Source organism: Bombus affinis, chromosome 8 (assembly GCF_024516045.1).
Source record: "Bombus affinis isolate iyBomAffi1 chromosome 8, iyBomAffi1.2, whole genome shotgun sequence".
NCBI classification, from domain to species: domain Eukaryota; kingdom Metazoa; phylum Arthropoda; class Insecta; order Hymenoptera; family Apidae; genus Bombus; species Bombus affinis.
In genome coordinates this window covers 16,688,488-16,704,113 of record NC_066351.1, presented here as the reverse complement: position 1 = coordinate 16,704,113, position 15,626 = coordinate 16,688,488, and the positions used below count along the sequence as shown (strand labels likewise).

At 42.0% G+C, this 15,626-nt stretch overlaps 2 protein-coding genes across 6 annotated transcripts in view; both read right to left on the bottom strand.

Annotated features, from left to right (window-relative positions):
• The window catches only part of LOC126919496 (ATP-dependent RNA helicase DHX33), a 250,860-nt gene that overhangs the window by 150,707 nt on the left and 84,527 nt on the right, over nucleotides 1-15,626 (bottom strand). The window lies entirely within an intron of this gene.
• Nucleotides 1-15,626, bottom strand: part of LOC126919489 (neuroligin-1-like) — a 150,480-nt gene that overhangs the window by 108,872 nt on the left and 25,982 nt on the right. For all 5 annotated transcript variants that reach the window (XR_007711676.1, XM_050728790.1, XM_050728791.1 and 2 more), the window contains 4 exons: nucleotides 7,368-7,556; nucleotides 5,346-5,602; nucleotides 4,351-4,497; nucleotides 2,494-2,918 (listed from right to left, as the gene is read on the bottom strand). Coding sequence is in view for 4 of the 5 variants with exons in the window: in XM_050728790.1 (XP_050584747.1) it covers nucleotides 2,494-2,918; nucleotides 4,351-4,497; nucleotides 5,346-5,602; nucleotides 7,368-7,556 (1,018 nt within the window). In the remaining variant the exon portion in view is untranslated. The remainder of the gene's footprint in view (nucleotides 1-2,493; nucleotides 2,919-4,350; nucleotides 4,498-5,345; nucleotides 5,603-7,367; nucleotides 7,557-15,626) is intronic.

Sequence of the window (15,626 nt, the reverse complement as noted above, 5' to 3'; positions counted from 1 at the left end):
GCTCTGAACCTTGATCGGCTATCTCGCTACTATTCAAAATCCGGGTACTATGGGGTACGTTCGTCTTGTTACAGAGCACATTTAACACAGATTAAAGCGATTACAGATTCCTACGATTTAGCAAACACATCCGCGTTTCTTTTTTCTTTCGGATCTGCGTGCTATTATATGTTCGAGCAAAGAGCAAAAGAGAAAGAAAGAAAGAAAGAGAAAAGAAAAATGTCGCGTTCTCGCTTACGAGAGAATAAAAGAATCAACGAAACGATATTCGCAAGTAGGAAAATATAGACTCCACCGGGTTGAGATTCGAGGAGATGCGTGCGTGGTGACGCAGAATCGTTGAATCGAATCTTAAACGATAATGATACTTTTTTTTTTTTTTTTGCTCGTTTGATTTTCGTGTTATACTCTTTGTGCGTTCAACGATAGATCTAAACACATTTTCTCGAGTTTCTTTCAAACGTTACTTAATCTTAAACGTTATATGTACGTCTTTCCCTTAGATGTAAATTTTATTCGGGAAAAACTACATGAAATCGTTAAATCGTTGAAAATACGTTAGCCGTTTAAAGTTAAAGAATCCGTAGAATCAAAGTTGGCCGCGTTTCGATCTTTTCTCGCGTCAATTTGATTTTCTCGAAAATTGATTTTTCTACTGCTCGAAACTGATCTTCGCGAGAAATTATCTGATATCGTCTCGATGTAATTATCTTATACCGTCTGATTAGAGAGTCAGGGACATGTCATATCGATATCGAATTACACAACGCGCTCTAATCCAATGATTATATTATTAGTCCAACTCTAACTCGAGAAACGCGTAACTTTAGCTAATTGTATTCGGTTCGGGAAACGCGGCAGCACGTAACAAGAAACTAGCCTCGCGTCATCGTAATTGTAAGTTTAGAACTTGCAGCTGACTACGTTGCCATTTGCTCCGTTATCAGAATTGCTGGCGGTGCTGCCTCGGTTCCCCATAGTCGTCGTCCCAACACGCGCAACTTCTTCCGCTTTAAATCGCCGAAATTAAGAAAAACGATCGACTCTCGTCCGTCGGTTTCGATCGTTTCGACCCGAAGCCGATCGGAAAACTAAGCGTGTCGGTAATTTGAAAAGTGTGCCGGACGTGTTGATTAAAGTTTCGCGATCGGAGCCGCTGCGATCATGTCGATTAAGACGTTGATATTTCGATAACGACATCGATGGGATATCGAGACGGTTCTAATTTCTTTCAAAGTTGCAGCAAGTGGAAAGAAAGCGTTCTTTTGGGTGAAAACGAAAAGTTTGCAAGCAGAAAGTTTCCCTTCGGTTTTACTTGTCTTTTGCCGAAGTTAGAAATAATTGTAAGGAGTTTCTATCATCCGTTGCCATAGAATTCACCGATGGATCGACCGTGATCGTGGATAGTTTCGAGCTGTTAAATTACGAAGAAAAACGATAACGAGATTTCGTTGCGAGAACAAGGAAAGAATTGCAAAGGAGATAAGAAGTAAGATTTTACTTGCATTTTTAACCGAAATCTCAGCTACCATGGACGCGAAAAAGGAAAAAGTTTGCGATTCTGGAATTTTAAACGCAACAGAAATTTTAATCGAACTTGGAATGGTTCGCGTTGATGCTCGAGCTGGGTAACAATCGTATTTGCATGAAAATTGCGTTGCGCACTGGTCTCGAGACTGCGATCATCTTGTCCGTTGGGCCAATTAAACGCGATATTCATGATTTGCGAGCATAAAAATTAGATTCCACGGTAAGACAGAAAAATGGATCGACTTGAACGTCGTTTCCTCGTCGAGCATCGTTCTAATAAAGTGAAAAATCTAAGGTTTATCAAAGCAATTTTCTTTAACGATAATAGCACCGTTTCACGAAACTTTCGGGACTGTTTTCTCACGACTTTCGACGCCGTGCTGGATGCGCTTTTAATTTTACGATTGCTCTTAAAGAATCTTACTTTTTAGTCGATCGTTCGGGAAATAAAAATAGAAAGGCAAGCTTTCGGGGAGAACATGCGTTTGATTGATTAAAAAATTGTTCAGAGCTCTCGAAAAAATATAATTTTAGTTAATTAAATACCTCGGCCGTTTTACTCGAGTGCTGTAGCAATGGAAAATTAAAAAGTAATTTCTTAAAATGAAAATATTTCCTTTAATCTCGTACAAAGGCGCGCGATTAAGCAATTTCTCAGCGTCGTATTGGCAAATTTTTAATCTATCATCAAGCCTTGATTAAATTCTTCGTAAATACGCGATGGAATATTGAAAAATAAGGATCTAACTGAGAGAAATAAAAACGTACTTGACGTGGAAACCAAGTCGACGAGCGTCGAACAGATCGCTCGATATCACGCTGAAAACGAACCTTTCCGACGAATCCAGTCGACAAAAGGAAACAGAGTGGAGCAGAGTACAATCGCGTCTGCACGACCGTGCGAGTAAAATGCAAAGCCGAGAACCAACTTGGCAAACAGGGAACAAAGACGGAAAGACTCACCCGCGTCTTACGAAGTTGGCCAAGTAGTGGACCAGCAGTTTGGACAGGTTCTCATCGGCCAAAGTGTAGTTGACTTGGGCGAAGAGAACGGACACGACCTCTCCGCGAAGAAGAGGTATCCCCAAAAGATAGGGCACCTCCTCGCCCCTTTGACTCGGTCGGTCGCCGAGCTGAAAATGCAAAAAGTAACCACGTCCTCCGGACGCCGAGTGCAGCAACGCGAGCCTTAGGAGAGGAGCAGCGACCTGACCGTCGCCGAGCAGGGACAGAAGGCCCTCGCAGATCGCTGACGGACTCTGCTCGCCTCTCTCCCAGTCCGTGTACTCGTTACGGAGGGTCGAGTAGATCTCGTGAAGGTGGTAACGATAGGTGTTTCGCACGTAAGTGCGCAAAATACGATCCCTCCTGGTCTCGTTCAAACCGTTCTGCAATCATATCGGATGGATGGTTGACGGAGAGTTCTCTTTTCCAGGGACGCTCGTAAAACTTTCGCATCGGCCGATCGTAAAACTTTATTGTACGCTTGGCTTTTTTCGCAGTCGAGGTTTATCGCGAGTACGCGTCTTTCTCGTTGTTTCACTCCTGCTTTCGTACGTGAAAAATGCTTTATCGAAATTTATCCTACAAGTTACATATCCTTTCTGAAAAGGTATCTTTACGCAGACTGTAATGTAACACGGTATCGACCGATCGATATAGTTTGCCTGGTAATCTGTTTCCTATCGTTCGCATTTTCCTTTCTTGATCGTTCTTTCGATAGCTATTGGGCGACTTTAATCGAGCTTTAATCGTGCCTTTTGTTACCGCGGCGTCCGCCAGCCTCGTGACGATCAGATCGGTCACCCGAAAAGACAGGGACACGGTACGATATATATATATATATATATATATATATATATATATTTATACAGACACGCATACATACAAAAGGGGCATTAGAAATATGTATTAAGCGAATTTTCAAAATGACAAACGCACCGACTGGTGCGGAGTCTGTGCTGCTAGACTTTACGCGTAAACGAACGGTCGAAACGTCACCGTGAAACGTTCGATCGTTATCAAATTGCGAAGGAGCCGCGGAAATACGCTTTAGCGAAGTATCCATCGACCGTAACCGTCGAATTGTCGATAATATTCGACGCGAATCGGTGGCCGCATTTTGCGACAATACGCGTTCGCTAATTAGTAATTTATCGAGTTCGTGTCAATTATCGGTGCGTGCCGGCTGCACGCGAACCCGTTCGCGTCTCGTCAAAACCGTTATTACGATTAAAAATAATTCAACGTAGATCCCACAGCCTGACCAAATTCGACGAGCAAATTAAGAAAGAAATACGTGCAACGATATATCGAAAAAGTATCGTTCTAGTCTAACAAAAGTATAGCCATTTTTCTATCAGAAAATGCATATAAGAAACGTGAAATTTGTCGGTAATTGGAAAAATAATTTTAAAATCTTCTAAAAGCGATTATAAAAGCAGTTTTAGTACGGAGCGATATTACGATAATTCTATTAAAATAGAATTTTCGTTTTCATTTGTGCAGCAAAACGAAACACGAGAACGGTAATAACGACGACATCGTTTAAATCGATCTTGAAAATTACGCGTAACATGGAACGATATCGTCGACAATTTCCACGAAAAAAATTATTCAAACACCTCCGTTCGAGTTCTCCGTTCCAATCGCATTGGACGATCATAATCCCAGCTCAAGAAACCTCAAACACCTCAGGATAGGACGTATCGATCACGATTTCCGACCGAGCTCGTCAAACCGAATAAACTGTAACGAAGAGACTCGGAGGCTTCGTTCACGAACGCACGTTCGATCGACCCACTTGCGCTTCCGACTTACCTGTAGATCGTCGTCGGTGAGGTTTATCCAAGCTTCCTCGGACGTCAATCCCAACAGGAGATCTCGATCGCCGAAATTAGCAAATTCGGTGCCTGGTCCAGGTATCAGAGGCATCAGTCCCGAGGAGGAGGCAGTCGGTTGGAAATTCTTGACATCGGGAACAGGAGAAAGACCATATTGAACGTAGCCGTGGTGTCGCGATAAGTCGATCTCGAGGCGAACTCTCCGTGCAATTAAGTCGACGCCCGCGAAAGGCAAGTTGCGGCCAACTATCGATTTTCGGGTCGACTTCCGATTGCCGGCAGTCGCTGTGTAACTGCAGTTACACCGTACGTTTTATGGCTTTTAATTAAAAGTTGGCCGACGGGCAATCTCGCCTAGCGATACACTCTCTATCGATTTTCGAAAAGGAAAGGAAAGGAAAGTAACGAAGAAAACGGAAAGAAGAAGCGAGCAACGCGGAAGCGGTCGATTAACGGCAGGGGCGCGACGCGACGCGACGTTAGAACTTAATACCCTGTTCTTTCATCGCTCGACATCTGTCAGTCGGTTGTCGGTTCAATTAGCAAACTCATCGCTTACACGTCGCCTCGTCCGGTTATTTCGCGCGGCCAAAATGTCTAACGCCGCGACTGCGAGCGTGCGCTTTCATCGTCGAGCGTCTGTCCCGCTTCGTTCGTACGCTTGGTTAAGAGGATTTCTCGTTTCCATTCAGACAGCATTCTAGATAATTTGGCTTTCGATCTGTACGCGACCGAGTTTGATTCGACCGATGACCAGCGTTCCAAAAGCATGCTTCGAGCGTGCAAGAATATGGATTCGTAAGTTTAAGGAACGCAAATATTCGAACGCATCGGAATATTTCAATCAAAGCGTATTAGGTTATTTCGTAAGTGACGCGGTTTCTCGGAGAGCTTTGTTCGATATAACGAAACTCGTTACGATACGTAGCAGCCGTATGAAGGAAAGGTTTTACGAACGTCTGGTAGAGATACCTGATTGATCGGTGCAGGCATGACCGCCCCATCGACGAAAGGAGCAAATCCGGAAGTGAATCTCGGGGTATCCCACTGCACGGCGAGAAGCTCTTCCAAACTTCGCAAACGAAGGCACGGTGCGATATCGTCAGCCTCCACGTCACCGGAGCAATCGGTCTGATTGGCGACGTGACGTTTCGCCGTTAACGGATCACGCTGTATGGCCCAGGGTGACAAGGCAGAACCGCCGAGTAAAACTACTCTCTCGACCAGCTCTGCGATATAAAAGACGTCAAACTGCGTAATACGACGCTACGGCGATTTCTCGAGAAATAGGGAAATGGAAGTTTGTTTGATCTGTGACGAATGATTTGGCCTGTAACGAATCTACTTACCAATAGAGATTTCTTATTATACCTAACTGTAGAATTTGATTTCGGTAAGATCAATGTTTTGCGTACGTTAACGCGTCAACGCGTATGCACGTAACCGCGAGCGTGAATCGTTTAGCAGATAAATCTAATTTAATAAAGATAGACTCTAGGCTTGTATGGATTTAGAAAGGGGATGCGTTCGAAGAAACTGTTTTTTACGGGTCTTAGAAGGATAATATTTCTAAATTTGTTTCGCATAATACTCGTAAATCTGTCGACTGTACGTATTTTGTTCGTCGTTCCCGATGATAACTAAGAAAACCCGTTTGCCGGATTCGTTCCAAGTTGACTCGATCGACGAATCTCGCGTCTTCTTTACGATACGTTATTCAAACGTTTACCTAGTGTATATATACGCTTTGGCCAGAGTTGCCAAAAATGAATCGCCTATCGTTTAATAATCGCGTATCGATATAGACGCCGTGTTTCTTTTTATTCTCCCTGCAAACGTTGTACGCATAGCAGAATTTATTTGATCTCCGACTAGAAAACTGAAACGCGTAACAAAGAAACGACTCTCGTTTACGGATAAATAAATGAGTATATTTCGGAAAGTAAAGTTCCTCGAATCGAACGAATCGAACGAATCGACGTTGTGCGCACGATCGTTGGGGGGCCGTTGAGCCGACTCGTCGTTGCGACCAAGAGCGCCGCGTGCCGGGGCATTAGGGGCGAGTCCGTGAAGCCCCGATGGAACCGAGGGACGGTAAAACGTATCGCGGAAGGGCATTAAAAGGAGGACGCGAGATAGGTTCGTTAGCGCGGAATGGAGGTGCGATCTAGAAACGCGTCCAGGTTCGCCACCGCCCTTGCCGACTCTGCTACCCTTATTCTCTGTCTACGCTCGAGGAGGCTTGTTAAGGTCTCTAGTGGCCGTCGACAACGAACACGACCGTGTCACAGTCGCCGTTGTCGTCGTCCCCGAGGAATATCCCCCTCGACTATGCTGTTCCCGCGCGAGTATCCCGACACCTCTGCCTTCACCGGCGCGCGACCAAACACGAAACGGTACGCTGGAGGGATCGAGGTGAATGGCGGCGAACTAGAATCGGAATGGTTTCCGCGAAACGAACGATGGCTGCGTCGAGTGCGATATCTGATTTCGGAACGATGCTCGCTTCCTACGTACCGTACCATCTCTATAGAATAGATGGCAATTTGCTCTATACGCACACGCGCGTAGACGGAGCAAGCCAGAAATTAATATCGGTCGTAGCAAATATTAGTAAGCGGTAAATAAATATCTCAACTGAAAGAAGAATACTAACGTTCTTTCTATCGATTAACTGTCATCCGTCTGCTATTTGCTCTTATCGTTGCGTCTCGATCATCGCGTACCTGCAAACACTTGACACACGCACAACGAACATTCTTGTCACGCGTGTGCATTCTTCCAATTAACTCCTCGTCGTTGTTAACAATCCATTCGGTTCGCAAAAAATTCATACGAATCTTTCACGCTCCTACATTGCGTCGTTCCCTCGTTAACGCAAACGCAAAATCGGATCGTACAAATTCGAACAGGGTCCAACAGTCGAATCAAAGATACGCGGCATTTGTATTAAAATAATTCCTAGAGAATTTACGAATCGAAGGATACTATTACCTCTTGCCATGGGTGAGACGGCTAAAAAGTTGGCGAGCGCGGCTCCTGTACCGTGGCCAAAGAGCGTCAATCGATCCGGGTCGCCGCCAAAAGCGCCGAGATTCTCGTGTAACCAGTGAAGGCCTGCCACTAGATCCATCAATCCGTAATTTCCTTGCGCGCTCCCTTTCGGACCTGTTTTAAGGAAACCTGCGAGAAAAGAAAAATTCTCTGATCCAACACCTTTAAACGCTTTTCGATATCGTTAAAACCGGAAACAGATATTTACGTGCTCGACCTGTGAAACGCCGTGTACACCGTCGCGCTACAAACGGACGATAAACGAACACGAACCTTCGTCGAACGTAAAACGTAACAATTTCGTAAAACCTTCTAATTTACTGTGACTTTTAGAATTATTCAAGATGCGTTTGTAACGTAATAAGGTAGCTTGATCCTACTCGGCAAATTACTTTAGCAAGCTGCTCGCAATTTCCAATATATTTTTGTCGCTTCGCAGCATTGCCGAAAATTTCACGAACACCCGGCGGTTGACGTTTCGATTGGAGTTGGAACACGCCTAAGGAACGGATGAATCCGTGGGTCCTCTGTATGCTTGTTGGTCGCGAAGCCGGCGTCGTTTTACGAGAGACTTGAAAGATAGACTCGCGCGCTTCCTTATCAACGCCATTGCTCTAGAAATTGCCGTTAAAGTGCGACCGTTAAAGTTCGTTAACTTGTCCAATCGTCCCTCCTTCTCGTCGGATATCATGTTTTCGTATATGGAAGTACGAAACGATCTGAGACAAGCTGTCGCCGATAACGTTGGCGATAGTTAACTCTGTCGTAGCGATGTTCTCGTTTCGTTGACTCAGCACGACGAGCGAGTCCGTAAATTTCGTTAATCCGTTATTCCATTTTTCTCTGGTTCGGTAGCTTATTTATTCGAGAATTTACTCAGGATTTTACGTATCGTTGTGTTTCTATCTCCATAATCGTTTGCAAAGACTACAAATATCTTCGTAGCATCCGATATACGTATATACTAGATGAGTGGAGTAATTAGGCCGCGCTCTATTGCTCCTAGAAGAACAGTTGCCTGGTATTAATCTCGCGAGCAAATCATCGTAAAGTAATTGTTGACCAACGTGATTAATCTGAGATTTACAACCACGAGAAAAGAATGTACCCGGTCCGTATTTACTGATTTTTCCAATATATTTGGTTCGTTTTCATGTGTAATATCATCGATGGCAATTTATAATGGAAAATGGGATTTATAGTATAAATTCCATAATATATAAAAGTTGATATTCCGAGAAAGTACCTCTACCAGCGTGTCTAATTTAAAAGAATTACTCGAATACCTATATTGCTTATTTTCATATTAAATACTAATTAAATTGGTAAATGAATCTGTACCGCGTCAACGTTTGTTCGTGTTATACAACAATTCTAACTAAATAGCGTCGTAATTTGTCCGAATAGTAAATCGACGCTAAAAGCGGTGACGTACGTATTTGCAATTTTGAAGAACAGCGAAGACGAAGAAGAACTTGCATTTCCATCAAAACGAATGATTAAATGGAAAACTATTTGATTTGGATCGGGTCGAAACAGAGCAGAACGGACATGAAACCGAATGTATCGAATTTAATTAAAAACGTCGATCGTAATTTTATAAAATATAGGTAATTGTCAGAAGTACCGTGACTATAAATTTTATCGCCGTAACAGAGCTTTTTCGACGTTCTTCGGTTAAGAAACGTACTTCACCTTCTCGACAAAACACAGTGCGTATATCGATCGATCGTTCGTGTATACGATACAGTGTCTATAGATATATCGCATTCTCGCTACCTAAGAGGTTTAAGGGTTCTATTCTACGATGTTCCTCGCTCGCGCTTTCTGTACTCCTGTACCACACACGTGCAAACCTTTAGCAAATAGATAGACTGGAACTAATCTAACCAACTTACAGCGACACGATACCCTCGATACTGTATACGCGATACTGTATCTCCATGGAAATGAATTCTGAACTCTCTTCTCTTGCACTTTGCCAATATTTTTCCTACTTTTTTGCGCTCAAATCCAGAATTACCACGATTACGTGACACGTAGTCCGATAGGTATGTTAAATCTGCCGAGTGTGTTTCAAAAAGAATAATCGTAGCGATTAATACGACGGATATGACATTTGGACAGAAAATAACGTGTTGGAGGTACCACCTGTTTTATTATTAAACTTTATATTGCATTATTACGTAAAAGTTTATGCTCAATTTAATTTATAATACAATTATAATTGAGGCTAAAGTACGTTGTATAATATAAAAATACGTATTGAAAATTACAAGAAGTATAATAAGTATATAATATAATAATATAAAAATAGAAATATATATATATATATATATATATAAGCGTGTTATAAAGCGCGATTCTTTTATACGGAGCCGCGTTAAAGCGTAGTTGAGATGTAACGAACAAGTCTTGTAACACCAAAGGGGAGGCAATAAACTGCTACTGCTATTTCACGCGTTTAAATGGGAATTGCGAATTGTAATTAGAAGCTGAAACACAGAGTTGTCTTCTACGTATTTCTTAAGTGCAATTAACGCGTCATAAACTTGGAAAAACACTCGGGACCAGACTAGAATTTAATATTACGAAATGCACTCGCGTTAAGGCCTACATTAGGACTCGTATAATATCTTTACGTTGCGATAATCTCGCACGAAACACATTTAACATGAAATTTACGTATTCCTATCGAATTAAATCTTAAAGAGTAATCTAACTGTCTGCATTGACTAAATAGGATATCGAAATTGTCAAATATGCGAATTGCTGGAACAGTTGGTTTTTCAATGCTTATATTTTAATTTTATAATTTACAAATACTTTTATATAAAATCACGCAAATTTAGAGTTCAACTTTTAAATAACAAAGTGTCAAACGAAAATGTACCACAAGTAGGAGATATTAGTAAACGAACGTAAATAATTACACAAACGGATTTTTTATTATTCAAGTGCCAAAATCTTCAACTCGGTTACTTATGTCATCCGCTACTTTGGCTTGTTAATTATTCGTAAATATAATTTAACGCGTACAATGTGGGTCAAAATTAGCGGTATAAGTAAAGCATAAGCAAAGAATAACGAAATTGCGTTGGAGGCTTCATTTTCCAGACGATTCTCAAATAGATGGGATTGACAGAAATTGACAGAAAGTTCCTCCGCGTGCAAGGATAAGTCGAAAATGTAAATTTCGTTTCGGTCTTTAAAGCGCCTCGTTCTTAGGGAAATGGACAAATCTAACATCTATTCGACAAATTTTCGAATTCGATTTTCTTAAAAATGAATTTTTCCATGTAGTTTTATTATTCTCGAGTTTCGTCTTATCTCGAATTACAGAATTTTTCTGAATTCGCCGCGAATTTAGGCCCGCGGTGTATAGGAAAAAGAAAGAAGAAAAAATAACTATCGATTCTAAAATTGTCTATATTTCACGGAATATTTCGGAATTTGTCGAGCTCGTAGCATCTCGAAGATCGATAGTCGTTATCGAGCGTTATTCTCGCGCATGCAAATCGTAAAAAAACATAAAAAATAAAAAAAAATGTTACCGAAATTGAGTATTTCAGGTACTTATGTTTAATCAAAAATTCGTATCTCGTGATCTTTTAAATATTTAAGAATCTTGGAAATGTATATCTCCTACGTACGAATTATTTAGGTTAATTAGAATATAAAATAGCAAATTGAAATTTCAAACAGAAAATAGTAATACGATCAACGTTTGCTACTCGTCTGTTTCAGGTATAAAGTTCTAAAGGTATAAAAGTATAAAACAATCGTTTTCAAAGTAAACGCAGTAAGTCGATGAACTTCTAATTTACGCAAATACGCGATACTGCAGCTCGATTGGTTTAATTATGACCACGACGGAGATCCAGAGTACTGATTACCTTTAGCATTTACCCTAACAATGTTACACCGCCGCTTCCGTAATTACTCAAAGCTTATCGCTCGTTTCATTAGGTTCGACTCGAGTTCGAAACCACCGGTTCAAGGTTATTCAGAGAGTAATCAGAAACTTGCTGGCGGGAAGCTACGCGAAGGATATTGCTCCCACGTACTTGGTGGTCGAATCCCGAATTGCTTGTACGGGAACTTTCCAATTAAAATGCAAATGTTCACCTCGTCGCGATTCGGCCAACGATTGCTTCTCCGTTTCCTCGATAAAGTCGCTGACGTCTTTGATCGATTTGCTTAAAATATTAAAGGCTGCGTCGTTATACTCGACGATAGAACCGTTATTTAATTGGATATAATATGCGAGAAAAGGGAACGAGATAAAATTTTGTCGAGCTGTCCAATTATCGATTTGCTCTTTCGATTTCTCCGAAAATTGCTCGAACATTTTACTCGAGATATCGTGAATTTACGTTGGTCGGCGTACTTTTGTGATCTCGCGTGTAACGCGTGCTACGATAACGCATATTTTTAAAGCTTATTATTGAAATCACTGTTACGTCTTAAACGGTATGCTAAACGCGTTAAACGGAATAAAATTACATAGACCAAACATTTTGTACCGAAGCTGCTCTCTCGGCGAAATCAAATGCCAAACTCCGGACTATCGATTCATTTATGTAGTAGATTCATGGAGTGCGGCTATTCAACGCGTCACGCGCGATTGTATACGATTTTATCAGTGGTGTTGCAGAGTTCGATACCGGCGCGAGTCGACGTGACAAGAAAACTAGACTTCACCAGCCAAGGTTTTGCTCGGCCGGTTGTTCGATTTCGGCTTTCAGCGAGAACAAGTTCTCGTCAAGATTTAATGTCGGCTGTGATTTACGATTTAACCGTGCGATCGATTCGACCAGTCGATTTCAATTTCAATAGCTTCGCTTTTGACTCGGCTTTGATAGACTTGCGCGAAAATGACGAATTTTAGTCACCCACTTTAATGGTAATTTAGGTTTGGAAAGCCGTTTATCCGACGATTATGTACAAACCACTTTTTAACGAAGGACGATATTAACTCGTGGTTTCAATTTTTTCATATCTCCTTACAAATAACAAATTTTTTAAGAATCTTCCACTTTTCAACAATGTTCTCCACTCGAAACTCGCTTACGATAACATCGTTCCACGTTATGTCCTATAAAATTACGTTATATACTCTTGCGTATTTTATCAAAATTTCTTTATCTTATTATCTATCGTTCGTTGTATCAAACCGCGCCATGTATGAACATTCGTGTTTAGATAAAACCGTTAGTCGATAAAACAGGACGATATATCTAGATCGAACGAGAACTTGTAATTACGATCGTCCGTGATCTTGTTCTCCTTCGCTTTATTTATTTGACTTTTACTTGCACGCGCATCCCCGTAGTCGTCCTTATCGATGCTCAAACTTACAACGCTAAACGCCCGATAAAGGTTGAACTCTGTTCGCGACGACGCGAGACAGGCTGCGATACGCGTGCAGGTGGAAATTTAACGGGTTTGGTAACCGAAACGAGAGTGGAAAACAGGACGGAAAACAAACAGGAAGAAGTTGGAATCGATCGACGCGACGGCGACATATCGGGTAACGCCGTGGGCGGCATTGTTTCGGTTTAACAGCAAGCGAAATATACAGAGAGACGGTTCCAATTCTAACAAAGGGAAGCAACGAAACGGCTGCGAGTTGAGAGTCGCGATTGATCGCGTGCGAGAATCGGGGAAATTATATTTTGATTATGATCGAACTTTGCATCGTTTAATGAGAGCGATCTCTATTATTCGATTGTTGATTAATACGTCGTACTTTCATCAGTGATACATATTTCTAGCAGAAGACGATGTAACCGTCGATTGGTTTCTCACATTTTCAAGATATCTCGAAGAAAAATTACCACGTTCTTTCATCCAGGGTAGGAGGGTAGGAGAAATTTCAGAGCGAACGAAGACGGTACTATATTTTCTAGATATTCGTTCGATTTGCTGGATTTCGCTATCGCATAGGAAATCTCGGAAACACGCAAAAATTTGAAATTCCTTCTACGACCGTTCACGGCCGCGTCAGCGAATAGATAGTAGCGAATTGTGCACGTGCACGGCCCGTACTCCGCTACACCGAACAACCACCTATTGTACCATGGGAACGAGTTGTCCCGAATGGGCGACATTCTGCTCGATTTATCCTGAATTTATAGCACGCCTATCTGCCAAGTGTCGACGCTCGCTATCCCACCATCGCAATCGGTCAATTACATTCGACGAGCGACGAGTTAAAGTAGAAAGTAACAATGAGCGAGGGCTTTCGATTCACCGTACGTTGTTGAAAATCCTGCTTTTAATATTCTCGTTGATCGCTCCAATAACGGATAAAACATTGCTTAGAAACGAAAGAAAGCGACGTATCTTTTGAAAACTTCGTATTACAACGTAATCTTTGCTACATTTGATCGTGCTATCAGAAGTTATCGTCGATTTATCCGTAACGATATCGTTAAACGTTTGGATTTTAAAAACGTCGAAACAAATTTTAACCGTGCCGACCAGGTCGAACGATGAATTACGATACAAGTTACGATCAGCCGACTAGAAGGAGCGTAGGGGAAACAAGAAACCAAAGTTACGGTTTCCAGCCACGGATGAAATCGAACGAGGGCGCGATTTCGCGCGCGGAATGCTTCCACGGAATGGAGACAGAAGTGACGATTCTCTTGTGTTCCGTCGCTCCGTCCTATGGCAATCCGATACCGATAGCAGCACCGTTCCTATTCAACTGCCGCTCGTTGATTATTCTTTTATTCCGGAAACTTGGTATTTTAAAACAAAAACCACCGACGTCGATCGCCAGCAACGGATAAAAGAAGAGGCGAGCAGGAGGGCCAGAATTATGGTTGTCGAATGAAAGTACGCTTCTTTTTCTCTCCTTTCTGCCTCTGTTTTCTTTTTTCTTCTCTCTCTCTCTCTCTCTCTCTCTCTCTCTCTCTCTCTCCCTTTTTTATCGTTTTCGCAACAATCTAAATTCTACCGGCTCTTTCGAGCAGTCTCCTTCCTCGCGAGTGCTAAACTCTTTTCAAGCGCAATTTTTTCTTCGGCCTTTGCTTAATTAAAAATTCCATCGACAAATTGTGAATACGAGCCAATGCCCTGCTAGAGAACATTTTACAATTCGACGTTACGACGTCGATTTAGCTGGGAAATCCTTGATCGTTGCTGTCGTGTCCCGCGAAATTCAAAGAGGTCTTTAAAATCGTAGAGGAAAAGGGAAAAGGAAAAGGAGAGAGAGAGAGGCAGAGAGATAAGGGCTTTAGAGTGCTTATAGAGGGAGCTGTTTCACGTTTGAATCTCGCCTTATCGCCGGAGAGTGTTTTTATTGTCGTTATATTTCCTTTGTTTTCTTTGCCCCTTTGTTCCACGGCCTTTGGGTTTTGCACTCGCAACAAGGGCGTCGTTTTCCTACCGACGGTCCTCTTTATTTCGCGAATTCTCTAAACGAAATAGGATCCTTCGATCCGGTAATCGATCGATCCTTTTGACAACGTTTGGAATATTTCGTCATCCGTCGTACTTGCTAACTTTAAATTTAACGTTCACGCATCTCACGCAACATTTGCAATTTCCTGCGCTTCTGTGGATTTGTAACAAGCGAGAACTCGTTATCGAACTCCTTAACAACGACCAATCAGGGAAACTGGCGCGCTACTCGAACTCGCGCATCCAAAACACTACCGAATAAGATCACCATTGAATCGAGTTGAAACGTTCAACAGATCCTTCCCTCTCTGTCATCCCTTTGAAACCGAGCATCCGCCATCCCTTCTGTCTCGTTTCGCGTTTAATTTCGTATTCGAGGGTTCATTTGCTGCGTTGAATGGCCGTATAAGTACTATTCAAGTTGTCGTTTAGCCCGTTCAAGTATCTCCCTCGAAGCAGGTCAGTTTTTTCTTCCTTTTCTCTTTTCACATCTCTGTTATCTCAGCGTTTCGTCCTCGATGGCAACCAGCTATAGCATTTTGCCAGCGTATAAATAGCTTCGAGAAAGCTTTAACAAATGCTGTTTGTCGAACGCCCATAAAAGACGTACGCGTATGTATCGGAGCAAGAAACGAGCTTGCATTTTTTTCGTTGCAGCATATAGGAATAAATTCTGATCGGTTACAATGACTTCGATCTAATCTGTCCCGAACAGATAATGTCACATCGAACAACAAAGATATTATCATCTAACGTCGAACAGATTAAGAACGGGTTAAGATTCAG